Consider the following 26477-nt stretch of genomic DNA (forward strand, 5'->3'; position numbering starts at 1 on the left):
GTCAACACCCCATCCACGGCCCGAGCGCGCTCGCTTCTAATATCGGATTTTATTTATTAAAGTACAGCAATTAACCGGCTGAAAGGGCGGGGGGGGGGTGTGTGTGGGGGGGGTGTGTGTATCATCAACCGCCCCACCCCACCCCACCCCCAGGACTGGGCAGGGATCGGGGCGCTCCCGCCTGTGCCCCCCCCCCCCGCCTTTACCCTCCCTCGCCGCTTGGCTAGCGTTTGCGAGCGGTGGCGAGCGTGCTGCCACCGAAGCTGCCAGCCCGGGGAGGGGGGTGCAGCGGAGGAGCATGCATATGGGGGGGTGGGGGTGCGGTTCCCAAACTAGCTAGGACCTTCCCCCCCCCCCCACTCCCCCCCTCCCCTCCCTATTATCCCCCAGCGCTCCAGGCTGGCCGGGCTGGGATGAGAGGGTGGTGAGGCGGATGGCTGGGGGGGGGGGGGTGGGAAAAAAAAAAAAAAAAAGAGAAATTGAGGTGGGGAGGGTGGTGGGTGCCGCCCTGCGGCGGCAGCGGAGCAGCCCAGGGGCGAGGCCGGGGTGTCTTTGGGGGGGGGGGGGGGGTGTCGGAGTCAGTTGGAGGAGAGCAGGGAGCTGTGGGAGGACAGGTCCATGCTGCTGGCGCTGAGGCCTCTGCTCTCTGCACGGAGGCCTTGGGTGCCCTGGAAAACACAGCACCCGTCAGGACCTGCGATTCACACCACCCCCCCAGACCCCCCCCCCCCCCCCCAAAGCCGCCAGCCCACCAGCAGCACCCTGTAAACCCGGATTCCCCCCCCCCCCATTCCCCTCACCACCACCACGCCGTGAGTTGCCATCTCTACCCTCCCCGCTCCCATCCCGCGGCCGGAGGGTTTCTGAGCTCCGCGGCGCGCGTGGTGGTTAACTGGGGTACGGTGGGGGTGTTTGGGAGGGGGGGTGGGTGGTACCAGCCCACCCCTTGGGAAAGCAGAGTAGCTCCGGCCCCTCGGTGTGGCCCACCCGGACCTCTCGCCACCCGTGTTGCTGGCCACTGTCCCCACAGCCAGCTGCGGCCACACCGCCCCCCCACCCCGCGCTTACCTCGAAGGAAGCATCGCTAGACTTGTGCAGGTAATTTAGTGACGCAGCTCGTTTCATGCTACGAGAAAACAGAGGAGAGCGGGGTGTGATCTTGTCGCCCCCCGGGTCAGATGACAAACCAACCCCCCCCCACCCCGCCCCGAGGCAGCAGGGCCCCCCACGCAGCCTGGTCCCTACCTGGTGTTCCTGGGCTCCAGGGGACCATTGCCCTGCAGTTTCTTGACCAACATCTCACTGCTCCTCCGTATCACATCACGGATTTTCCCCAGGGAGCTGCTGCGCTGGAGGGTGCCACTGCCATCCTGGACACAGAGACACAAGCCGGGGTGACGGCTGAGCGGCACCGATCGGGCCCTGTCACGCCGCGGATGGGTGGCCAGGAGCCGGGCTTGGCTCCAAAAACCATCTCGCCCACTTGCCCTGAGGATTCAGCTCCGGCCCACGAGCAGGCTGACTGCTCGCCGCGCGGCTCCCCCCTCTCACCCCGGTGACACCGGGACTCCCACCACCACGGCCTGCCTCACCCAGACCGACCCTCGATCCTCCCTCCTGCCCGGCGCAAGCCCAACGCCCGGCCAGGCTGCCGCCCTGCACCAGAACACCAGCACCAACGCCACCGCCATCCCCACAGCCCTCCTCAAACGTGGCATAGCTCCGTCACCTCAGGCAGCAGCTACCAAGGAGGTCCCAGTGGCCCTGAGGGGCGACCCGAGCTTGGGGGGTACTTTTGTCAGGCCAGCGCATTCATTTCAAGGACTTCCTCCTCATTTGCTGCTTGCTGGAGACTATCCTCCCCTCCCCTCACCCTTCCTCACCGTGCCATTGCTATTCCTCCCCTCGCCCTGATTCACATCCTGGTCTTGCCTACGCCAGGCCTGCGGGTTCCTGCACGTCAGGCAAAACCAGTCCACACGCACACGCGGCTTCGTCCCACCTCTGGCACCCCCGAGACAACTGGCTGTGACCCTGCTGAGCAATTCAGGCAGCTCCAGCTGGGAGGCTTTCATCTGGCTGCCCCCCAACGCTCTGCTGTCAAGCTTTCCTCAGCCCCCCAACATCAGCTGTGCCCGGCCCCGCTAGCCCCAGGGTGGCAGGTTTACTTTACAGCTGCCTGCTTTTTCCAAAGACCAAAACCAGCCCTAAACCTTGCTCCCCAGCCTGTTTCCTCCCACGTGCCCCCCAAAAGCCCCCAGCGCTCAGAAATTTCTCGCTCCTCACGCAAGGCACGGGCTGCCAGCGTTTCACGACCTCGCGCCACCGTGCCATTCCAGCACACCAAGCTCTTCCCCCGTGGCCAAGCACGCTCCTTGCACGAAGCTCTGGCACCACTGCTCATGTGGAGTTGCTTTTGCTCTGAGGGCCTGATAACAGCAGTCCTCCCTGCTCCCGATCCCACGGCCCCTGGCACATCGAAAGCAGAAGAAACAGAGAGAGGGTGACCGCAAAAGCCTTTTGCTCCTTACGAGCCTGCGTGGGAGCCCCTTTGTACCACTCCAAATGAGCAAAACGCCCTGTGGCCCAGGCTGGCAGCAGCAATTGCTGCAGGAGTGCCCGTGCAGCTAAGCAGGGTCTCGGCCTTAGGCCAGTCACTCCCCCGTGCCGACCACCAAGGGTTGTGGCTCTGGGGAAGGCTTTTCCCCACCACTTCCCCGTTCTGATAACCCAAAGCTGATCCAGCCCTAGACCCCTCTCTCCGACAGCTGAGCAGGGCTTTTCCTACCAGCAAACCTTTTTCCTGGTACCCGTCTTGGACAAGCTAAGTGCCTTGAACCGCTTCGCTTTCTCATCAGGACGAGGGGGTTTCCAAACTGGGAGCCACACGCTGTTACGGCAAGGGACCTACTCACCAGGAACGCAGAGCACCAAGAGCATGAGCAAGGTAAACAGTTCAGCTCCTGCACCAGGCACCCCGGGCAGGTTTTGGAGGAGCTAGCCATCAGTATGTGGCACCAGCAAAAGGAGGGATGGGCTGTCTTTTGTCTCCCCACCAGACTAGCACTAGGACACCACCGTCCCTTGCAGGGTCCTGCCATGCCAGGCACCGTTCCTCTCGCCAGGGTACGCCAGCCAGGGGTGGGGAAGGGAACACAGCTGGGGCAGGGGAGCAGGACCGTGGTACGGGGACAGCAGGATCCGGCCAGGGAGTATGCTCTGGGGGCAGGGCTGGAGGATGGAGCCACATTTCCCCAGCTGCAGTGATGCAGGCCAACGCCAGAACCAAAGGCTGCTGCGTGCCGAGTTAAATATAGCCTCCCTTCTCTCTCCCTTCCCTTTCCCGCAGGGTTATTTTTAACCCAGCACATGTATGGGGCTTGGTTCACTGCGAAGCCCCCCCACCCCAACAGCACCCATCAGGATGAGAGCACTCGAAGGCGAAGCAGCAGCTCCACCACCGAGCTGTTCTCCGCTGCGTGCTCCCACCCTGGCAGGGGACTCGGGAAGGATCGGGCAGCACATGGAGCTGGGCTATTTCTCTGGCTGATGGAAACACCCGCTGGCGAAGGCAGAAGCTCGGATGCCCCAGGGCAGCCCCGCCACACACAGCTACAGAGCTGAGGTCAGCCGTAACCCCAGCTGGAAGGTTAGGAAGAAGCACAGTGGAGTTGGGCCCCTCACGTCCAATGCTCAGCCTAGAAGAGGTGCCCTGGGGGCCGCACGTCCCCCCCCCCCCCCACACACACACCGAGCACTCCCCACACCTGCTCCAGCAGCAATTGCACCCGCCACCCCAGGGCTGACCGATGCTGGGCCTAGAGAGCGTGGAAAGAAGCACAGGGCAGCGGTTTGGGTCTGTCTGCCTTTAATCAGAGGTACGGTCGTTACAGCACCAGGTCCAGGCCATGGCAGAGCACAGGGGCAGGTGGCACCCAGGCCTGAATGCACCCTGCAACTGGGGACTCGCCCCTCTCCAGGAGCGTGGAGCAGCACTGGCAGAGGGAGGCAGCGAAGGTGCAGCGCTGGAGCACCCAGCCCTGGGCTCCGTACCCCGCCGCCCTTTCAGCAAGCACAAGCTCCCAGGAGAGCAGCATGCAGGTGCCCCAAAGGCCTCTGTACCACCCTGGGAAAGCCAGGCCCAGACAGACACAAGCACACAACCTACCAGACAACTAGCATGAGAGAAACTACCTAGCTAAATAAATAAGGGGGCATCCTGCACTGGCCTCCAGGCTCTATCCCGCTGGCTGCGGCCTCCCCAGCTTTCTTCCCAGGCAGGAGGGCCAGGGAGGTTCACTTCCTAGAGGAGGTGGGATGAGGGTGTGCACCCAAGGGCGCGAGGCTCAAGGCAGTGGCAGTCTGGCCCTGGGAAACATCCCTTTTTCCAGTAGTGACCAACAGCACCAGACCCTGTGCAGGCCTGGAGTCCCGTTAAGACACCGGGCCACGCACGCACACATCGGGGCTCAGCGCTGCTTTCCTGGCAATTACAGGGTTACAGCTTTGCAGGGTTACTGCCCTCCTCCATGAGCAACCTGGCTCCTTCTCCCGTGGAAACCTCCCTCCAGCCATCCCATCTGTCCCCCCAGGCTCAGAGCACTCAAACTCCTGCTCCTCCTTCCTTCGCATCCTCCTTTGCACCTCCTTTTTCCCCCCAACCACTCTGCTCCAAACCAGCCCGTTCCCCATCTCGGCCGCTTCTAAGGGCCTGGGGTCTGGCCCCTTCCAGAGAAGTTCTGCTTTCCTCCTACTCTTCCTCTGCCTCCAAAGAACAGCAAACACCTTCACCCCTCTCTCCCTCTCCCAGCAGCCACATCTGGGGACCCTGGAGCAACGGGGAGCTGATTCACCCCTTAATGCCATTAGGTGAGGAACTCTGCTACAGCATCAGGCTGCAACAAAGCATGCTTGTCCTGGCAGGTCCCTGTTCCACTCGTGGCCCTTGGCTGCCACCCCCCCTCACACCTCCTCTTGGATGTACAGTAGCTATGGGCTGCCCTACATCCCCGTGCCCCTGCAGAGACCCCCACGTGCTGCCCTTTGGGTTGCAGAGCTCAGCAGGGAGGAGGACAGCAAGACAGGGACTGCCCTGTGTTGCAGGGAGAGCCCAGCTCACCAGTGGCCAGCGCAGGTTTGCTACAGTGCACTAACATCAGCTAAAGCCTACGGGGAAGAAAGCAACTGGGCACACTGTCCCAGAACACCAGAACAGCCCCCCCCCCCCCCCCCCCCCCATCTTCACGCCTCCGTCCTGGCCTCTGCAGAGCTGGAGGAAGCGAGCTAGGAAGGTTGAGGATGTCTAATGACAGTGGAGTCAGCACGCCTGGAGTGAAGACAATCCCCCCCTCAGGCCTGGTCCCCAGGGATGTGTGAGGGCAGGCTGGGGGTAGGGGCACGCAAGGGGACGGTGGCCCGTCACCCTGGCCTGGGGGAGTGGGCAGCTCCTCGCAGATTCTTCCTGCTCTTGCTAGCCACGGGACTGGAGCTGGGGCCGCGGGGCCAGGCACTCCTCTGCAGGCATCGCGGTGCCCTCGCGCGTCGGGAGGGTTGGGGGACTGGCGTAGAGTTCTTGCCGAGGAAGGAGGGATGGTGTGGAGGAAAAGTCGGAGGATACAACACAAACATCCAGGTGATTGCGGTGGAGGGGAAAGAGGGAGTCTCGGGAGGCATTTAAGCCTAGTGCACAGAGAGGAGAAAGACACAATTTACAAGGCCGTGAGGTTGCAGGTCACCCAGGGAGCAGGTGGGGCAGGACCCAGGCTGCATGCAGAGACAAGGGGCCGTGTCCGGGCAGGGAAGGAGTCTTGTGAGGCTGAAACTGCGGGCTCACATCTTTGCCAGCGTGTTCTAGCAGGCTGATAGGAACAGCTAGCTCCGGGAGTAACAGCCTGGGCCTCCTGCTCCTGGGCACGGGGCACCTGCCTAAGGCCTCGGCGCCGCTGAGCTGGTGCCATCCCTGCTCTCCCAACCCAGTTACCCAGGCAGCAAGTCCAGGTCCTGGGGTGCTTCCAGAGCTGCCCTTGGCAGCTAGAGCACAGGGGTTGTTGGCCCCCCTGGGGGGGGTCCCACAGCCCTGCCCGCAGCAGCTGACAGCTAAGGGGTGACAGCAGATCCTGCCCTGAGGCAGCACGGCCAAGGTCTCTAGACCGGCACGAGGAACAACTGGCTGTAAGAGGCAGGAGCAGCGGGATCTGCTTCAGTCTTCTTTTGGGGGGAGCTGGAGCCCAGCGTGGGGCTGCTGACTGGGGAGAGGAGGCTGGCTATGAGTGCAGCAGGCTGGAAAAGGCACCGAGCACCATGTGGCAGCCACCGTGTTCCCCAGGGTGCTGGGCAAACCCTCAAACCCTCCATCGACAGCTGGCTGGGCCAGGAGAGCCCTGCCCAGACCCCGGGGGAAACGGTCATATGGACAGGGCCTATCCCCCTTGGCTGGGTCAGAGGGTGGCATTGCCTGCTTCCCTTGGGATGATCGGCTCAGAGACTGTCAGGGAGGTCTCCCAGACCATCACCAGTGCAAAGCAATCACCCACCACCAACCACAGCCAGGAGGAACCGCAGAGAGACACCAGGCAGGACAGGGACTAGGTGATCCTAATTAAAACCTGCAGCCCCTTCTGTGCTTGCCTAGCCCCTCTGCTAAGGGAGGGGGGTGCAAGCGCCCGAGGTCGGTGCCTTGCCAGGGCTAGGACCCTCTTCGCTCCTGGTGCCAAGAGCTGAGAGAGAGGACAGCCCTGCATCTGGGAGAGTTGCCAGACCCCCTCGAAGCTCTGCCCCCCAGGTCCCCTCCAGCCACCTCCTGGGTACAATCCACAATCAAGAGAGCCAGCAGACTTGAGGCTTAGGGTGTAGAGGGGCTGTCATGGCAGCAGGGAAGAGGAAGGAAGGAAGGGAACTCATGCAGGTGGGGATAGAGCTGAGCCAGGTGGGGAAGTGTTAGTGACGGCAGATGTGAGAGGGGAGCAAAGGACTCTGTGTGCACAGCCTGTCACCTGCACCAGGCTGCAACGACCCCCGGGCACCCAGCTACACTCCACTCTCAGCTAGAGTTTGCAGGAGGAACGGTAAGCGTTAGCAGCTCTAGTAGCCCTCGAGCCAAGCACCCACCAGCACCACGCTCACTTGCTGCCTCTCCTCCATCCTCCTCCACGCGGGAGACAAAAGGCACCTGTCCCAGACCTGGATCACTACCTTTCTCCAAACTCACCGCTAGTGACCAAAGTTTCCTCAACCTCAGAACAAGCCTAGACAGGCTCAGGTCGTCCCGCCTGTGCCTCAGCTAACACCGGCCTCTTTTGCCACCTCTTTGCCACTGGTCGGCCTGGCCTGGCATCCCACAGAGACCTGGCTTACCACCTCTGCTTGGCCAGAGCCCACGGAGAGCACGAGACCGGGAGAGGGGGACAGCAAAGACGCTGGCTGCAGATTATTCCGGTGCCCTGCAGTCACTCAGTCACAGACACACCAGGCACACACACCCCCCTCCCCAGGCTCAGCGTTGCCTGTGGGGCAGTGCAGGACAGACAGCCAAGTTGCTCACAAGAGGCTGTGAGGGCCTGAGATAGGGCCGATGCTCTCAGCCAGGGCCTCGAGAGGGGAGCAGCGGGGAGATGGGTTAATAAGGTTGCGAGGCTGAGATTAAGGGCATTGCCAGGGCCGGGCAGCCCCCTGGAAATAGGAGCCCCCCCCCCCCCCCCCCCCCCCCAAGTTGAGGCTATCTGGCCTGTACGCCAGAAGCCAGGCCCAGACACGCACCTTTGCAGGCTGGCTCATGCCGAGAAAGAGGGGAAGGAAGTGTGCAGGGAATAAACGGAGGCAGACAAGGATGCCACAACAGGCCACGCGGGGACAGCCCTGAGCCAGGCTGTCCCTTCCCTCTGGCAGCCGGCTGAGGCCATTCTTGATGGTGTCTTGTACTTACCCCGCTCCATTCCACGCCCATACTCACTTCCTCGCTACCGTCTGTGGCATTCTCGTACTTGACGCTGCCCCCCAGGCTCCGACGTCTCTCTGTGCCGTCGCCCTCCTTCAGGATCTCCACCACCTTTGTCTGGTTGATCGGGTCAATGCCCTGCAAGTAGAAAGGGATAAGGAAGCAGCGTGTTTTGCCCTTCTGTGTTCTTTCCCCTCTAGCGACCTGCTGTGCCACCGCAGTGCTTGGCCCCATCCTCTCGGCCGTTGCCTCACCACAGGCAAAATCCTCCAGTGCACAAAGGATGAAGCCAAACACCATACTGCACTTAGCAGCCCCTGTTAGGGTCGTCAGCTCAGCGAGCCCCCCAACAAGCCATGAATCAGCCTGGGGGGCGAAGGTCCCCAAAGCTGGCAGCTTCTTTTTTTTCTTAACATTTTGGTGCGTGAAGGTTTCTGCTGTCCTTCAGTCTTTGTGCTAAGTACTTACAGCTCCTGCTTTATTATGTGAGGATCGAGAGGAGGGTAGGGCGAGAGGTACTCTAAGAAATCCCTAGTGTGTTCCCTGGACCAAAAATTAGCAGGAAGAAAACATCCCAGTGAGGGCAGATCTCCTCAGTGGCTGACAAAGCCCAGTAACCTGCCCTAACCCAACTGCAGTATTAATGAACCTAAAGAGCCGTGCCTTCTTCTCCACATACTGCCATCTGCTCCGTCCACGCACACGCACGATCCCCCACAAATGGAACTCCCACCACCAAGGCGGTCTGCTCTCATGGGAACGTAAACCAAGGATATCAGAGCCTGCAAGGCCCAGGAGAGTCCCTCGCCACAGCCCAAGCCAAATGCTGCGGCACGACCTGCCAACCCCAAGCCTTGCAACGTGTCCCCCCCACCAAGGAAGGTCCCTCTGGGGTTACCTGCCGTCGAGAGCGAACTGCGCACTCCTCCAAGGTCTCGGCTGCCTCTAGCTTGCCCTGGCGTCGGTACAGCGCACCCAGGTTCCTCAGAGTGGTGTTCACAGTCGGGCTGTAGCAACAGATGGAAGATGAGCAGGGCCACCCCCCTGCAGAGCCCGCAGCTGCCCACAAACCACCTCTTACCTGCTAACCTTGCAGGCCTTGTACCAGCCACCGTACTCAGCGTAGGGAGCACTATCTCTGTGCTTGCTCTACAGGGTGAGGAGAGATGAGAGCTGTTAGCCCCGTGCCTGCTGTCATTCTCTGGCCTGGGCTCTCCGACCGGGTGCCAGGGCCAGGCCCCAGGCTGCACCCCCGCGCCAGCCCAGCCTCTGGCAACACGGCGCGCAAACGCGGTGAGGAAGCCCAGCGGGTTCCCAGAGGGAAAGCTGAAAGCTCATTTGCCGCACCAGATTTGGGCCACAAGTGATATTCCACTCCCCCAACCCCACCAAGGAGCCCCCCCTCTTCCATGGAACCAAAGGCAGCAGGGACAACACAGTCCATCTGCACGGTGCTCTGGAGGACATGACAGCCCACCCTCCCCGCAGCAGGCAAGAGAGACAAAAACCTCCAACCAACAAAAACCCCATCGGCATGCCAGGCAGCGTGGGCACTAAACCCCTCAGCCATGGCTAGCAAAGGAATCGGCTAGCCACATCCAAACCTTCTGCCTGCCCCGACGCAGCTCAGCCCAGCTAGCTGTCTCTTCTCCATGACCAGTCTTTGCACCCCCAAAGCTGGCTGGCTCGGCCCTGCCACAGCCAGGAGCAAAGAAGCTGCTGGCCAGAGCAACAGGAGAGGGGACAGAGCTTGATGCTCATAGAGAAATATCTAGAGCCGGGGCAACTCACTCTGCAGGGTGCTAGCCACTAGCCAGCATTGCCTTGGGTCAGCAGGGACCGTGGAACCTGCAGGCAGGAATCATTACTGCTGCAGGAAGGGCGGCTGCCTGTCCACACACTGCACACCCTGATGTGTGGTGAACACTTGGGGCTGTGCCATGCCCCTGGCGTCGCACCCACAGGACGCACGGGCTGGGCAAGAAGCAGCCAGCCCAGCCCCGAGCCCGGCAGGGCTGCTCTCACCAAGCAGGTGCAGGGTGCCACTGCTCCACGGCAGGAATTTCCCTCCGGCAAGGGCTCTAACCTAGAAGAAACTGTCTTCACAGGGTCCGTGTTTCTTATTTAGTCCCATGGCACTTCTCAGACCGTCACCCCACCCGCTGGAGTCTCCTCAGACATAGGCACATGTGGGTTTCCTTGCTTCAGAGCCTGGGCAGGCCCCAGGGGCAGGAGAGCTCAGGACTCAAAACACCTCCGAAGCATGCATAGAGGCAGCCCTAAGAGGGTGGCTGAACCCAAGGGGGAAGTGTCAAATCCCCCGGGGCAGAAAGAGCCTCACAGGACAGGGCTGCCAGCTGTGTCCGAGGCCCTACTCCTGGCAAGAGCTGGCCTCCCCCTGCTGCCACAGAGCCAGAGGGTTTGCCTTTTTTTTTTTTTTTTTTAAAAATAGGAGATGTGAAAACACAGCACAAAGTGGAGCACAGCAGTCCCAGCCCCCGGGCCAGCAGTACAAAGTACAAGCAGGTCTGTGGTTTCCACTGCCTGGCCAGGAAGGCCATGCCAACCATGCAGTGCCACAGGGAATGGGCACAGCTGCCCTGGGGACAGGGAGAGGGACACTCAGCCCTTGCCACAGGCTTTAAAAAAACAAATCTCACTCCAACTGTAGGTCCCTGAGCCCGTTCTCTTGCTCCATAGCAAAGCCTGAGCTATCCGGAGCATATCCACGCTACAACTATCTACTTTTAACCCTTTTAATTCTCCAAAGATACCATCAGAACGGTCTCAATCCCAAAGGGCACAAGGGGAGCCTGGTATCTACTCTGACTTTGATTTCTCCTGCACAGGATGGTGCTGCGGCGAGCGTAGGTTCTTTGCAGCAGGGCATTCACAGGGCAGCAACTGGAGCAGCGCGAGGCAGAGCTGAGCGCTGCCCTGCACTGGGGACCACACAGAGTGGTTTAATGGGAAGACACAGAGTGCTGGTGGGAGGCAGCTGCCCCTGCCCAGCTCTTAGGACTCGCAGGATGGGACTGGTCAATCACTAAGCCAAGCCTGCCAGCCTGCTGTCTGAGCCCATGTAGGGATGGGGCCTGCTCTAAGGGCAAAGGAAAAAAAAGCAGTGTCTGCTCCCACTGCAGCTAGGGGACTAGACCGGAGCCCTTCAGTCTTCAGCTTCACCCACCTGACAAAAAGCAGGAGAGATCTTAGGCTTGGAAAAAGCAGAGACAGGACTGTGCTGCATTTATCAGCTGAGCACAGAGCAGGGCCAAGGCAACAGGAGCAAGAGCTTCCTCGCCCCTCAGCCTAGTCAAAAGCAAGCAAAACCCACATCTATCTTCTTTTGCAGGCTGGCTAGGACACAGAACAGCTAGGGCCTGCCCTGAGAAGAGGTCTTTTTCAGGAGATTTGGCTCAGTTTCCTAAGCCAGGTGACGGCAGCAGTTTCTTCTTGACCTCCAGTTTTTCTCATGCAGCCTTAGAGCTGCTTCAGAAGCAGGTTGTGCTCTGGGCACGAGCAGCTCTCTGGTACAGAGCTCCAAGGCCCTGCAGCACAACCCTCTGCCATCCACCACCTTCCATCATACCTGTGCTCTGGAGGGATCACTAAAGCAAAAAGAGGGAGCGCGCAGCCACGGCCGAGAGGCTGAACAATCCCCTGCCCCAGGAAAAGCATCAAGCTCTCTGCTGGGCCTTCCCTCCCCGCTGCCCCAAGGAGCTGCCATGCTCTCTCCCCGCTCTCCAGACCCCTCCTGGCCTTCACCAGTGGCCATGGCAGCTCTTCAGACTGCAGGAAGGAGGGTCTGGCTGTGATAAGAGAGGATCAAAACCCCTGGAGCTCCTTCCCCTCCCAGGGCTCTTGCTACTATCAGCAGGCAGCACCAGCAGCTCCGACTCACCTTGCTCATCTCCTCTCTCTCCTCTGCATGCATCCAGATTGGCTTGTGCTCATCTGTAGGTGGAAGAACGCAAGACAGCTCCGCTCACCACCTCACCCTGTTGCTCTGATGCTTCCACCGGGGCTCTGCCTCCTGCACAGCCCAACTCTTTGTCCCCAGAGCCAGAAGCTCACCAAGAGGGAAGTGACAGGGCTTCCAGATCCCCCCGGTCCCCAAGCCAGAGTCACAAGAAAGGCGACCAACATTGCAAGGGCAGGACAGGGGAAGGAAGAAGCCTGGGCCAGGTATACAGGAGAAACTTCAGCCTACACCTGGGAATGATTGTGCCACTTGCTGTTCCCCCTTTTAGCCATGACTACTCCCAGCCCAGTAAAGACTGACAGCCAGAGCCCTCCAAGACCCCCTTCTGAGAGAAGAGGTTGAGCAGCATAACACACTAGAACGGCAGTGTCTCAAGGGCTGCCCAAAGCAGGGGCCCTGCCAGGCATCCCATCCCTCTGCCAGGGGGATAGCAGAACCAGCCAAGCCTAGGCTGAGAGCCAGAAGACCAAACTGCTCACCCTTCCCCAGCCCCAACAGCTTCTGCTGTACAAACCATCCACAGAGCCAAACTCCTTCACGTGGGCGCGGGTAAGGATCTCCTTATACAGCACCTCTGCATCTTTGTATTTGCCTTGCTTCAGGTAACAGGAGGCCTGCAACCAAGAAAAAAGCTCCAGCCCCACTGGGAAACACAGATTAACTCTGCCACCCTCTCGCAGCTATCATCTCTCTGTGACTTCCAAGCCACCAGGCAACGCTAACCTTTTCCATCGCACCTTTCCCCATCCCCACACGGCCTCTCCCCAGGGTCTCACCAGGTTGTTCTTGGTCTTGGCCACGTTGGGATCATCAGGACCCAGGCAGCTCTCGTAGATCTCCAGGGCCCGGCAGTAATAGTATTCCACCTCATCGTACTTGCCCTGGTTCTGGCACAGCAGGGCTAGGTTGTTCAGCTGCTTGGCCACATCAGGATGGTCTTTGCCTAGAACCTGGGTAAACAAAAGAAGAGAAACCACAAAAAGTCAACACTTAAAGACTACAGTGGACTCCTGGAGTTAATAGACACTGTAGTCCCTCCAATACATGCCTATGTCGGACAGGAGCCAAGGACTAGGGAGGTAAAGAGGAAAAATTTCCGCTTTCACCTCCTGGGAGGCCTCTCTAAGGCTAAAAACACTGGGGAGACAGGAAAGGTGGTAGCAGAATCAGCAGCTGAAGACACTAGGTAGGGTCCTGGGTCTCCCAGGTGCAGTGAGGTAATGGGGGAAAACCCTTAGGGAGAGCTGGAAGGAAGGAGAGAATGGGAGACCAGTACCTTCTCACGGATCTCCAGGGCTCGCTTACACAGTGGCTCTGCTTCTTTGTACTTCCCTCTCTTGCCGTAGAGAACAGCCAGATTGTTCAGAGTTGCTGCCACCTGCAGAGACATAAGCTTTTCCATGAAACAAAGCAGAATCCAGTGGGACCAAACAAGGGGTGCAAGCAACAATAACAGTGATCGTCCCGCTTCCTTCATGCCAGCGATACAGCTGCTTCTGAAGAGAAGGAGGTCCAGAGGCAGAAGGCTACCCTGCAGGATCCAGGAGAAGCCAACTGCTGGCAGGCCATACTGAACAAGACAGCAGGAAATATCGAAGCAGCAAAGCAGACCCCCCCAGCATGCGAGCAGCACCCCTCACATCACAGAGCACAGTGCTGTGCTTGGGAGCCCGGCTGTGGACGCACCACAAGGGCACTGTTCTAGCCCCAGCGGCACCTACAGGTCAAGGGAAGTGACTGAAAGAGGAAGGAGACACTCACCGCCGGGTGGTCTTTGCCCAGAGTCTTCTCACGGATGGAGAGAGCATCATTCAAGAGGTGTGCTGCCTCTTTGTATTTATTCTGATCCCTGCAACGCAAAGTCAACCACTTATTTGGTATCTGGACACCGCAGCCCATAGCAAGTGGAACTGCAAACAGCCCTCCTTCCTCACAGATCCAACCCCCACAGCCCTTATTTCACCATTCCTCCCTACGTTAGCCAGCCCTTAGTGATATCAGGGAGCCTGGCTGTCCAAATACCTCATCTGTGCCAAAACCTTTTTGAAAGGCACTAGGAGCTGTCACCAGAATGTGCTGTCCCGGTAAACGGGAGAGGGAGAAAGCTCTCCCGGCCCAGCCCTGCCCTCCCCGCCGTGCTCACCTGTACACCAGCGCCAGGATGTTGAGCATGGTGGCCACATCGGGGTGGTCGTGGCCTGATGTCTTCTCCAGGTCCTCCAGTGCCTGCTTGCAGAGCGGCACAGCCACCTCGTAGCGTCCCTGGGAGGCGTACTGGATGACAAGGTTGTGGAGGGTGCGCAAACGTGCGGGAATCTCGTAGCCTCCCTGCTGGGCAGCTGCCACTGCACTGCTGTGCTGGTGGGGCACTGCAGGCACAGAGGGATAAACAGGGGCACAGTTGGCACGGCACGTTTGAAGAGATACAGCCAGCAGCCATCCGTGAGCAAGCACTTACATCCAGGGCCATGCTCCTCCTCCTCATTCGGGAACAGATCATCCAGAGAGTCCTTGGCAGAGTCACCTTCCTTCTCCTCCTGAGAGGATGGGAATCACAATGCTAGCGGTTCTCAGAGGAGATGGCAGCAGCCTGGGCTGAGTCAGCTGCCAGACCCTCCTCCCTGCTGCAGCCCACCAACACCCTCAACTTCCCCTGTTGTCTTTGCCACCACCTTACACACACACACAACAAAACTTATACAGCCAAATTTCTGCAGCACACCCTGGCACGTTACTCCCTCTTCTTCCAGACTCCACCCCATGCAGGCTCCCTTCAGTGACAGGCATTGCTGTGCACGGTAGCTAGGAAGGGGCAAAATCCCAGGCAACGCCATCACACCTAGGCAATCCTGCTGGTCCAACCTCCCCCATCCCTGAAGGTGACTGCTCGACTAGGGCATACCGAAGGGGAGACATCCTCATCGTACTTCTTCAGCTGGTTCATGAACTCGAGGTGTTTCTTCTCCTCCTCCAGCTGAGCCACCGTTTGTTCACTGCGCTGCAGCTTCTGCTGGGTGTTGGCAAGCTCGTCGCGCAGCCACTGGTTCTCCTGGCACAGCCTCCGCACCTGAGCGCGCAGCTTCTGCTTCTCTGACTCCACGGCATTCAGATGGTTGGACAACGCCATCATCACCTTGTCAAGAGGCCCAGTCAGTACCTACCACAACCTGGCATCTCCCTCACATGCCCAGAGCCCACCCTCAGAGCCCCACCGGCTTTTCCACCTTCAGCCCCTTGCTGCCCCTGCAGCTCACAGGGAATGGCCACGTGCCTGCCTTCCCCTCTCAGTCCTGCGTAACACCTAGGGGGTCACCCACCACTCTCACCTGAGCTTCTCCGAGCCCCAGTTCGATCATTTCCACTGATTTGCGGAGCAGGTTGGATTTCTCATGCACAAGATTGGCTTCTTCATCTTTCTTCAGGCACTTGATGGTCTCCAGCAAGCTGTGCAGGATGGAGTTGTGTTCATTCTTGAGCGCCTCCAGCCCTTGCATCACCAGCTTGGTGTTGGAAATTATCTCCTCTTGGCTCAGCTTGTCCAGTTTCTCCTCCCTTGGGTACACCATGGTGGACATAATCCCGCTCCTGCAGCCCTACACAGTGAGAGACAAAAAGGTGAGTGCCTCAGTGCTGTTTCAGAGAGCCACAACCAGTGTCACAGTCTCCTTCAAGAAGCCAGAGACAGCCTTCAACTGGCTGCCTACTCTAAACCCTTCCGCTTCATCTTCCTCTCCCTTTGGCAGCAGGCAGCTCTCGTGGCACACGTCTCCGCTTTTGTGACACGGAGTGCTGGCAACCAGTGCAGGTGGCACACGTGGACAGGAGGCAAAAAGGCTAGAATCAGTGCTGACCTCCAAACCCCCCGCCCCCCCCCATACTCCCAGCAGCAAGGAAAGCTGATTTAGCTTCCATTTAAGAGCAGAGATTTGTAGTTGGCAGCTGGGGTTGCAATGCGTACACCTGCTGCCCATAAGACCACTGATGCAAGGAGGCTGTCAGAGCTCAACACCTCTTCTGACTGCAGAAGAAGGGGAATAGAAAGTGGAGGGATGCCAGCTGAAAACTTTCTACTTCCTCAATGGAAAAATCTTCTGGAAGACCATCTCTCAGACAAGGAGGCATCAGCGGCCTTACTGGGCCAAACAAGAAATTCCCTGACCAGCAGAGTACACCCCGACAATCCCAGCCCTGGCACAGAAAGGCCATTGTGTTGGATAAGGGACATAACACGGCCAGCATGAACTGAAGCAGGGCTGTGTGGGAAAGCTTACATACACCAACTGCTACAGTTATACTAGTGTAACCCTCGCGTTGGTGTCAGCTTGAAACACTGACAGCTTTTACAGCTTCACTCCCCTGCTGCCAGCCCGAGGATGCCATAAGGACTCTGTACCCCTTCCCTGCCCCATTCCCTCCAGATATACAACAGGAGAGTCCCAGGTTACTGCCTCTGCACAGGTACACCAAGTGCTACAACCCACAACGGTAGCGTGGCTGCAAGAGCCCTGCATAGAAAATCCAGGAGCTAGGCAAACACAGCAGGAGAGAGGGTGAGCGACATAAGAAGCAGGCAAGACCCCTTAGAGCAGGCTGACGGTACCCTGGCTTCTCCACGACTCGTCTAACCCTCTCTCAGCCTCCCCACCACCACAAGCTGGGCCACCCCAGCAGCCTCTTCACATTACTCAGCAACACAGCAGGAGAGCCACCACCTCTCTCGGTTATCGGTCACTCCAAGGGCAGCCTCCTGCAATGCCCTGCCCGGCAGCACCTCCTCGCTGCCCAGAGCCGGCAGCCTGAGCACCAAGGCCTTGCTGGCAGGAAGATGGCAAACTGCCCAGGCGCTATGCAGGAGGAGGTGAGGGAATAGCTGCCAACAGATTTGTCTTTGTCCTCCTGCAGGACCCACCTCTGCACGGTTGGAGCTCTTTGTTCCGCAGCAGCCTTGCGCCTGGTTTACTGAGCGAGCAGAAAAGCTGCCCCAGGTATGGGAGGAGAGAGCTGTGTGCTCTGCCTGGGGGGGCTCAGGGCAATCTCCCAGCTCCGCCACCGCTATCCCTGACCAGGAACAGGCCCCGAGCAATAGAAGGGTCCAGTTTCTTCCTCACTGCAGCACTGAAAGTGAAGACCAACAACGGTGCTGAGGCAGTTGCTCCAGGCATACACATCTCATTATGGCCACCCATTTCCTCCTCTTTAGCCTCACTCTTTCAGAAGTTCCTTGAGTCCTTTCATTTGCCTGAGCTCTCCCCTCCACTCCTCTTTGGTTTCTGTTCCAGTGACACCCGTCCATCATCAGGAAAGGCAGCAAGCTCTCGACACACAGTGGAGACCTTACTGAACCTCAGCAGGGCAGGAACACTTCGTATCTCCTGAAGAATGGGTTCCTGTTCATACCTTTGAGCAAGAGTTGAGTCCTCCCCCCACCCAGCCCAGAGCCACAACGCTGCCTCCACATTCGCTTCGTGACCCGGCATCTGCACCAACCCTGAGCCATACACAAAAGTGAAGGCTACAGTGAAGTATCTGCCACGCACCACAGGCAGTTACCCTGTGCATTGTGCATTTTACACTGAGTAGTCTCATCTGGGCTGTTACATTTCCCAGTTTGCTTTAGAGAAGACCATGATAAGAGTGGCATGAAAAACCTCACTGAGATCAAGATAGAGAGCATAGACTACTGTTTCAAATAAAATAATAGGTCTGTTCAGAGTTGGCTGCCACTCATACCCTGTCTTCCAAACTGATTCTCCACAAACCAGCAGCTAAGTATCATGGTCCATAATTCCCCTCATTATTGTTTTCCCCGCCTTTATAACACACCTGGGGGAATGATTGATTGCTAAAGCAAGAAGAGAAGCCCTGCCTGAGGCAGACTTCTGCGGGTGAGCGCAATTCAGGAAGAGATGTGCAACTATTCCCAGCTCCAGAGGAAGGGGCTGGCAGCCCAAAGGATGCTAGCACTGCCACATCTGGCAAAGAACTGTTGTCCTGCTCTGAAATGGGTCCAGACAGCCTCCCAGGAAGGCTCAACAGGCACTTACCTGCTCCCACAGAAGCCTGCGTAACAACCACTAAAGGGTGAAACGGCCTTGTCACTGGCTTCAGCTCATAAGCAAACAGCCCCAGACTCAGAAACAAGAAAATCAGGAAGTGGGAGTCCTCTGGAGCACAGGCAACGCTTGGGATGGGACAGGAGGAAATCCCCAGGAGCAGCCTCATGCCCAGCACACAAATAAAACTAGAGTTCTGCCCTAAGGCCGATGCAGCTGTGCAGCACAAGTGCCTCTTCGTCTGTCCCTCTGTACTGGGTCAGCTGTGAAAAGCTGACAGTTTTAATGGAAGCATTACTTCTGTCCATACAAGGATCTTGCTGCCATCTTTAAAAAAGTACAATACGAATGCACTGGGAAGAGGAACACGTTACAAATCATGATAAAAAGCCACCAGAGCTTGCACCTTGCTAGATAACAGCCAGACAAGACCCAGATCCATAAAAAATCAGCCTCATTAATTCCACTGTGCACAGAACTACTCCTCGACTGAGAAATCACTGAGCTGCGTGTTAAACCACCAGTGTCCCTACTACAGCAACATCCCATCGTTCTTCAGCCCTTTCAGCAGAAAAAGCTTTGAGCATTTCACAGTCCCCACGATCAATTTGTTTTTCAGAACTGCAAAGATTTCGGATTGAGAGGGGAAAATAATCAAAACGTCCTGACCCACAGCACGTCAGACTCACCCTACCCTGCAACCACATCCTCAGATCCTCAAGACCTACTGATACAAGCTTCTCTTCTCTCACTGGCCGTACAAACGTCTCCACACAGCGCTGGACTTTCTCCACCTAGGATGACATCCCGGACGCACAGCTCTGCCAGGGTACCAACGTGCTTCCAGTGTTCCAGCGTGGACAGGGGATTATCCAGGCTGGACACAGGGTACAAAACCTGAAAACAGCGCACGGGCTGTTCACACTTCCAAGTACCAAGAAGAAAACAAAAAGAAGACTGCAGAGAAGTCGCTTAAATGCTGCTACCTCTCGCACAGCAAAGAAAACCAACAAACACTGGTGTGAGCTGACTTCTTATCCTGCCAAAGCGGCGATTATTCCCTACAGAACCTTATTTCTAGCTCTCCCCAATGCTGGTGGGTCTACACTCGGTGCCCAGCCCTCTAGAGAGGAAACATGCTCTATGACAACCAATGCCAAGGTCAGGCAGGCCGAGGCTGCTGTATAAGCACTCTTCCTACGCCCACACATTCAGCAAAGGGCACCAAGTGGCCTTTATCCAGGCAGAAAACGCACTCGGAGGTTTCTGCAGAGAGAAGGGGAGACACTGTCGTTTGCTTTTGACAGGGGGAGGGTTCAGAATGGAATAGGAAGAACGAATGCTTTTTCCAACGAGTTCCTCAGGAGCCAGAATGCCCAGCTCCTGGTTTATCCCACTGCATCCTCACAGCTCCGCAGGTGTCAGGGCCTAGGTCTCCACCAGCGTGTTTCTGCTCTAGTTGGCATGTCTCCCCTATTTAGAGTGAGCTGCTAGAATAGCCCGGCTTTCTGGCAACACCCATCTCTTCTCCCCTCCCCTGCTCCCATTTGGAAGAGTGCTGCAGGAAGACAGGGAAGGAACATGCGTGCACTGAGCTTTGTGGCAGTTGCAGCAATCAGCTGGGAATCCATCAGCCAGCACATCCTGGCAGGCAGAATCCTTCCTCCTCTCATCGAGCGCATAACCAGGAAATCACTGAGCATCAGCAATTTTAGCATCCCAGTTTTCTGCCTCTGAAAACGGCTCCCACATGCAAGAGCTTTAATAGGAAAGAGCTGGAAGCTTCACTGCTTCTATCTTAAACCCACAACAACTGCCACAACAGAAACAAGGATGCCAGACTAAATGGGTCCAAGTGAATCTTAAAGCTTAGCTTGTGATGCCTCGTGCTAGAAGACTACACAGAGGAGGGGAAAAAAAAAAAAAAAAAAAAAAAAAAGCACCTGGGAAATCAGGAGTCATCTACAATAGGACAAAGACTTCAGGTCAACATATGCCACAATAAATTCAGTTCACTCCACTGTTTCCCTGCCTGTCCCTGAACCAAGTATGAGAGACACAGGGTACCGTCCCAACTTGCACAAATGACACTGTCAAGACAATAATTGCCTCTTCCTTCAAACTGCAGATGGTCTGACAGCACTTTCTGCAGAGAAGTGGGCATAGATTTTTAGCAGCAAACTCTTCTGTAGGCAAAGGTGATCTAAGGATATGGTAGCTGCAGAAAAACAGCTGGGTTCTGGAAAAAAAGGCTTCCTGTGGAAAAGAGTAAGCCTGACCCATAGCAAGAATGAGTGACCACATTTGGGAGACATATAGCACTAGTAGCATTTAGAAACGGAGACACAGGGCTTAAAGTCTTATTTTCACAATAATTATCCCAGTCTCATACTGGGACATGCTTTTGCCACCTGCAAAGTTACGCATTTGGGAAGCCAACCAACTTGATAAAAGTAGGGTTTTTCTTCCTTTGGACCTCTGCCAGCTCATTACTGTTAAATGACAGAATAAAGGGTCTCTGGAAAGACTGGTTGACCTCCAATGAAGCTAGACGTGAGATCGCCAATATACAGCTGAGTACTCCTAAGGGCTACTGCAACAAAACCTAGACCTAATACCTTGGACACTGAAAAAAAAAATCAAATAAAAGCACTAAAAAGCGGAGTGCCAAGGTCACAACCATTGCAGAGGCTGTGTCATGAGCACGGGTTTTCCCCTGACTTTGATAACGCAGTGTCAGAAAGCAAACAGAGGCTGTAGAAGACTACAGCAGCTGTGCAGGGGCTCTGCAGCTTCCACTGCACAGCCAGGACATACGGACCCTGCCAGGAAACTTGCACACTGACACACCGCTGCCACAGGAGCCACTGTGCTCAGGGTCACCACCCCAGGCCACGGAAAAGGGACAAGCTGGTGCTGCCGAGCTGCACGTCCGACAGCTGCTCATCTGACAGACGGCATTTTCAGAGCCACTCCAATATGGGTGAAACAAGAAATATAATCAGCTCTGTAGGGTGTCCAAGAACTTCACAGCTAAGAGCAGCTGCACACGCACGTTAAGGCTTTAGAAAGAAAGGCAAGAGAAGGATGTTTTGCAAAGGACGGGACAGATGGATGTGCAGTCAGCTTCAGGGTAATGTCAAATGCTGGTCTCAAAGGTAAGAACTGGTGGAATAATTGCAGTGTATGGCTCCATCCCGGGATACGTGCCTGCTGATACTCACGCAATGCACAGAGCAAGAATGGTGCTCTGTGATGCTTGTCACCACTGCCAGAAATACCTGGTACTCATGCTCTCTTAGAGCCACTAAGAGCACACAAAGAGGAGATTGGTCAGGGGTCAGCACCCTGGGAGTTCACGTCTCCAAGCTGCAACCCCAAAGGCAAAAGACGTCACTCCAACTCTGATGTGCATGAGGTCCTCTGCCATCATTTGTCTCTGGCTTAGGAGTTTCTCCACCCTACTGCCAAAAAAGGGGGCACCTAGAGCCCCATCTTCTGCCCGAAGTTCTTTCCTAACCCCAGCCTGGACCTTTCTTGCACTGCAGACAGTCTAAAGGGTCAAATCAACACAGAGATGACTTCAAGTACCATAGAGAGGCCACTGTGTTGCAACTTCTTCCCTAATAAAGAGTCTGGCTGTAGTACTACTTGGAAGGAATGCCAAGAGGTCTCTGGTACATCCCCTCTCTCCAGGCAGGTACCTGATCAGGTATCTGTGTCTAGTCAAGGGTTGAGTATCTCCCCAAATGGAGATCCCACAAGCTCTTCACACCCCTGTCCCATGGCTTAACCATCTTCATGTAGGGGGGGAGGGGGGAAATCAATCCTCATCTGAATTCCTTAGATAAACTCTTTATTACATTTGCCTTTGCTGATCACCACTTCAGGACAAAGGGGTCAGGCACCACAGCACTAGAAACTGCCCAGAGGAAGGGAATGCAGCACACGCCTCCTTTCATCCCAGGGGGTCCAGCGTCCCCCTGTCCCGCAGCAAGAGGGGCAGTGCGATCCACCTCCAGCAGAACAGGGAGTAGAGCCAAGGAGCTGTCCCAGCCCCATTCTCCCATGCCCAGAAAACAGGACTCACCTTAGCACCCAGGCACCCCCTCTCATCGTTTTCAAGTCAATCTCCAAGCCCAAAAAGGGTTCACCCAACCAGCTTCCCCAAGCTTTAGCGTCATGTGTAACTCAGTACAAGTTGACTACACTGTTGGAAACTGCCCGGCCGTCCCCAGCCCCTGGACAGGGATCAAGGCCAGGATTGCTTCTTTCAGCAGCAGCTGAGACATACCAGCTCTAGCTGAGTGTGAAGCTCCAGAGGTTTTTCTAGATACTGGAAGGCCTATGATGGGAAAGTCTGTGCTAACCAGCAGGCTGCAAAAGCCCCAGGGGCTTTTAACTGGGACTAGGGAACTAGGTTTGCAGCTCAAGTGGAAGGGCTCTCCTGCAAGGAGATAGGAGGCTCCCTCCATGCTCTTTTCCATCAGCACTAAACACTCCTCTCTGTCCCAGCTTCATCTCCCCACCACCTACAATCTCTAACAGAAAACACACCATAGCATAACCTTCCCGAAACCTAGGGCAAGGCAGTGGCAAGCTGGCTTTACAGGGACTTGGCCACAGTGACTCAGGGTCACATCACTACAGAAAGCATGTGGGGGCTTCCCATCCCTCTCTTGCTTTCTAGCCCACAGCTGGAAATGGCAAGTCAAAAGCTACTAGGGTTTGCTGTGATTGACCAGAGCAAGCAATTCCTGTGTTACCGGGATCCAATTCCAATAAACATTCCAATAAACATATATGGTCTGAGGAAGACAGAGGAAGTGGTCTGGTTGGCTTTGTATCAGATCACTCCTTCCTTTCAAGACCAGAAAGGTCTTACTCCTTTCATTCGTTAGCAATTGAAGAGGACAGATGTTGGAGGCAACAAGAGTTAAAAAAACAACCAAACAAACAACAAAGCAATCTATGAAGCAAACAAACAAAACAAAACAGCACCAATATGTGCCATTAGCAGAAAGGCATTTTGCTCCTTAGTGCAGCCCATGCTGTTTACAACCCCAGCTGGTCAGGGAAATATGAACCTTTCAGCAAGCCTCTGGAACCAGAACAACAGTCTTTACCACCCTCACCAGCAAGCTTGTGCTGGCACCTCCAGATCAGCTGATAAGACACTGTTTTTAAACTCTGGCTCACATGTGCAGCAGCTCACCAAATCCATTCTGCATCTGTTGTGCCTGGGACTACAGTGGAACACCATTAAAATCTGTTTCCAGGCTAGGGAGACAAGAGCTAAGCAGCTGGAATGAAGCCAGGACAAGCATCTCTTCCTAGCTTCAGAATCTGATTGGGAGTCTCGCTCTATAAAAGACAGAGTGAGAGCCATTACCCTGCCCTGCCAGCACAAAGTAGTATTAAAACAGGCAGAATAATCCCCAGGACCCAGCATCTCTGCAGGCATCTGTCTAATGTGAGAGCTACACACTGGATGTTCCGCAGGAGTACAGGAGATGGACAGAACACAGCTGAGACCAGGGAGTGCCCTGGGGCCACTCGTGTGTACCCTGAAGGGCTCTGGAGTGCTCACACTCACCCCACCGTGTACCTGGTGCAGCTGCAAAGACCAGCTGACTTCAGGCTGCAAGACTGAGCTATTATTTCCAGAAGCAAATGTGCCTCATAAACCGTAACAAGGCAGCCAAACTGACAGAGGCAAAGCTCTACCTGCATAATAAGCAAAGGATCCGTTTTACCTCCGGGTCCCTCGACCAGGTGGAGTTTTTTGAGGAGCTACATGGCTCTTTCCTCGCAAATCAAGCCTCTCTCCAGCAGCTCTGCCCAGGTCAAAATCTTGCCACATGCCCTTTGTGCCCCAAGAGCCATTTTGGTATTTGGGGTTAATTCTCTTGTGCCTACCTGGACGTTCCTCCAAAACAGCAGACGAGAGAACGCAAGCTTCCTGCTTCTTCTGCCAATTACAGCAAAGCTCAGCCATGTTTATTTACCCTACATCTGAGCTGGCCAGATCTTTGACCCGACGTGAGCGAACACCACCCTCCTTCCCCTCACACAGAGGCAGGGGTGGGTGCTTTCCATGTCTCCAAGGTGGCAAGGGAGACAGAAGGAAGACCAAGGGCACCAGAGGACACCCTAGCATGGAGCCACAAGGGAGTGCCGGATGCCAGCTATGCAAGACACAGGGAAGCCTGCAGTTGCTGGTAATGCGCTGCTGCCTCCCACCATTGTGCAAATTTCTCCCGGCGGCTGCCGGGCCAGCGCACTCTGCGGCAACGCCATCCCCCAGCTCTTCTTCAGACACCTCCACATGCACTCCCTTCCAGAAGCTCACCAGCAATTGCCCCCTCCGCCCCCAGCCTTTGGTAGGTTACACCTCCACTTCGGAACAGTTTAGTAAGCGGCTTATTAATGGGAGGAAGGTTTGAAGAGGAAAGAAGGCTCTAAAAGTTTGAGAGCCATTGCTGTATGCTAAGAGCTGCCTCCGTCATCACTGCTCCGGCTTTGTCTGGCAGCAGGAGGCACACCCGCTGCGTATCCTTGGGACGAGCAGGCCAGAGAAACCCCCCTTTGTCCCTCCCCACTATCACCACGGAGAAACACTGCGCCTACCTTGCGAATGGCAAGCTTCCCAAGGAGAAAAGTTCAAGTCAGCTCCGCCTGAAATCGCACTTCGGAGCGGTCCTTTGTTACAGGGTGGCTGGGCACCCTGCCCGCCCCACTCACCGCACGGGAATCTTCCCCCACCCCGCACCGCAGAGGAGCGGTACCCGGTTGCCTGCAGCGGCTTGTCCAGCGTCGGCAACTCCCAGAGGCTCCCGGGCACCGCGGCGAAGCAGGGTAGGGAGGGAGGGAGGGGGGCTGCGGCGATGCGCAGCTCCCACAGCGCCTGCCGCCGCTGCCCTCCGGTTCCAGCAGAAGCGCAGGGCACCAGGAGCTCGGCAGCCAACCACACTGCAGCAGGGGGAGGGGAGGAGATGCAGCCGGGCTCCAGAAACAGGAGGGTCGGATGCTTTCCTTGCCAGAGCAGAAAGCACCACGCGCCCCCCAGCCCAGGGCTGCCCCTCCTCGGGGAACAACGCGAGGGCCAAGGTGCGGCGCGGGAGCTGCCCAAGGGGCTCTACCCTCACCATCAGGCTCGATCTGCTCCATCTTTCTGGCAAAAGGTTCCGCACCCGACCTGCTCCGTCCTACGCTCCCCGGCAAAAGGTTTTACGCCCCGTTTGGGGCCACCCTTACCTCCGTTCCCACCGCCTGACCCCCGAAAGCCAAGCAGGGAGAGCTGCAGGGGACCCTCCGAGCTGTGCGATCGCTATCCCCGCGCCCGCAGAAACAGCCGGGTCGGGGAGAAGGTGGCTGGGAGTCCAGCTGTGTCAGCCCTGCGCGGCGCGGAGCTGGGCCAGGAGGGCTTCTTTTGCTCCCCGGGTGCCTTCCGCAGAGCGGGGGACAAACGCCGCAGCGCCTGCCGTAGCTAGCTGGATGGTCGCGACATAGCTGGAGGGTCACGACAGCCGTCAAACCTTGCCAGCGCTCGCCGCGGTGTTTCGCGAGCCTCTGGAGGAATGCTGTCATAACTACCCACCTCTGGCTGATCCACTGTTTCATCAGTATCCCTGTCCCTGCCCACCGGTTCCCTCGGAGGCAGACGGGTGTCCCAGCCATGTTGACACACAGATTCCCTCTTGCCTCATCCTTTCCCAACAAATATTTCTTCACTAAAGCGTCGCTCTCCCTTCCACCCCCTAGTTCAGGGGGCGGGGGGGAAATCTGGCTAGCTACAGGGTTACGTGTGGCAGCAGCTCGGTTAAAAAAAAAAATATATATATATTTAAAAATCCACAGAAGCTATGTAGCGGGAGCGCCAGCATATTTTTTACCTCACGCTGAAAGCCGTTCCTGACGGTGAGGGTACAGCCTAATTATAGCGCAGTGAATCCCACAGCCTGTAGCACCGCAGCCTGGGAACAGCCGCGGGTGGCACTTCAGGCCGCGTCCCACCATTGTCATAAACAATTGTCTCCCTCAACAATTGTAGCCGGCAAAGGAACGGGGAGTCGAGTCGTGTCCCGTCCCCCCCCCCCCCACACCGACCGACCCCAAACGCAGCCGCAGGGCCCTGAGGCGGGGAGAGCGGCCCGCGGAACGCCGGAGCGCCACCCCACCTGCTCCACGCGTGGTCTGCGATCGGCGCGGTCGCTGTCGCGGCGTCGGCGATAAAGGGGAAGGGGGGGGGGGTGAAGGAGGGACAAGCGCCAAGCGCGACACCGCCCACCGCCTTCAGCGGCGCAGCCCCTTTAAATACAACATGGCCGCCGCCACCTCCCTCCTCCAGCGGGGCGGGCCCGCCCGGCGCGCCGCTTCCGGTGGAGGCCACGCCCCCCACCGCGACTGACACCCGCCTCGCTCCCTGTGCGGCGGAGGCCACGCCTCCATGACAGCGAGGCCACGCCCCCACCGCGGCAGAGACCCCCTCTCCCACAGCAGCGGAGGC

At 57.1% G+C, this 26477-nt stretch overlaps 1 protein-coding gene across 10 annotated transcripts; it reads right to left on the reverse strand.

The window, feature by feature from the left end:
* Nucleotides 1-30: 30 nt before the first annotated feature.
* KLC4 (kinesin light chain 4) lies at nt 31-26328 on the reverse strand. Of its 10 annotated transcripts, none has more exons than XM_042789861.1 (16): nt 26149-26328; nt 15242-15508; nt 14818-15048; nt 14374-14452; nt 14059-14284; nt 13677-13764; nt 13192-13293; nt 12692-12865; nt 12430-12529; nt 11835-11887; nt 9015-9082; nt 8832-8940; nt 7922-8071; nt 1246-1370; nt 1069-1126; nt 31-668 (listed from the first exon to the last, which is right to left on the reverse strand). In XM_042789861.1, the coding sequence occupies exons 2-16, from the start codon at nt 15488-15490 to the stop codon at nt 579-581; spliced, it is 1902 nt and encodes a 633-aa protein (XP_042645795.1). In that variant the 5' UTR covers nt 15491-15508; nt 26149-26328; the 3' UTR covers nt 31-578. The 10 variants fall into 10 exon arrangements, with proteins under 10 accessions (XP_042645795.1, XP_042645799.1, XP_042645797.1 ...); XM_042789865.1 differs by lacking the exon at nt 26149-26328 and adding an exon at nt 25864-26054; XM_042789863.1 differs by lacking the exon at nt 26149-26328 and adding an exon at nt 25569-25796.
* Between the last annotated feature and the right edge of the window lie 149 nt (nt 26329-26477).

The sequence above is a fragment of the Tyto alba genome, unplaced genomic scaffold (genome assembly GCF_018691265.1).
Source record: "Tyto alba isolate M040663 unplaced genomic scaffold, T.alba_DEE_v4.0 Super-Scaffold_16, whole genome shotgun sequence".
Lineage (NCBI taxonomy): Eukaryota > Metazoa > Chordata > Aves > Strigiformes > Tytonidae > Tyto > Tyto alba.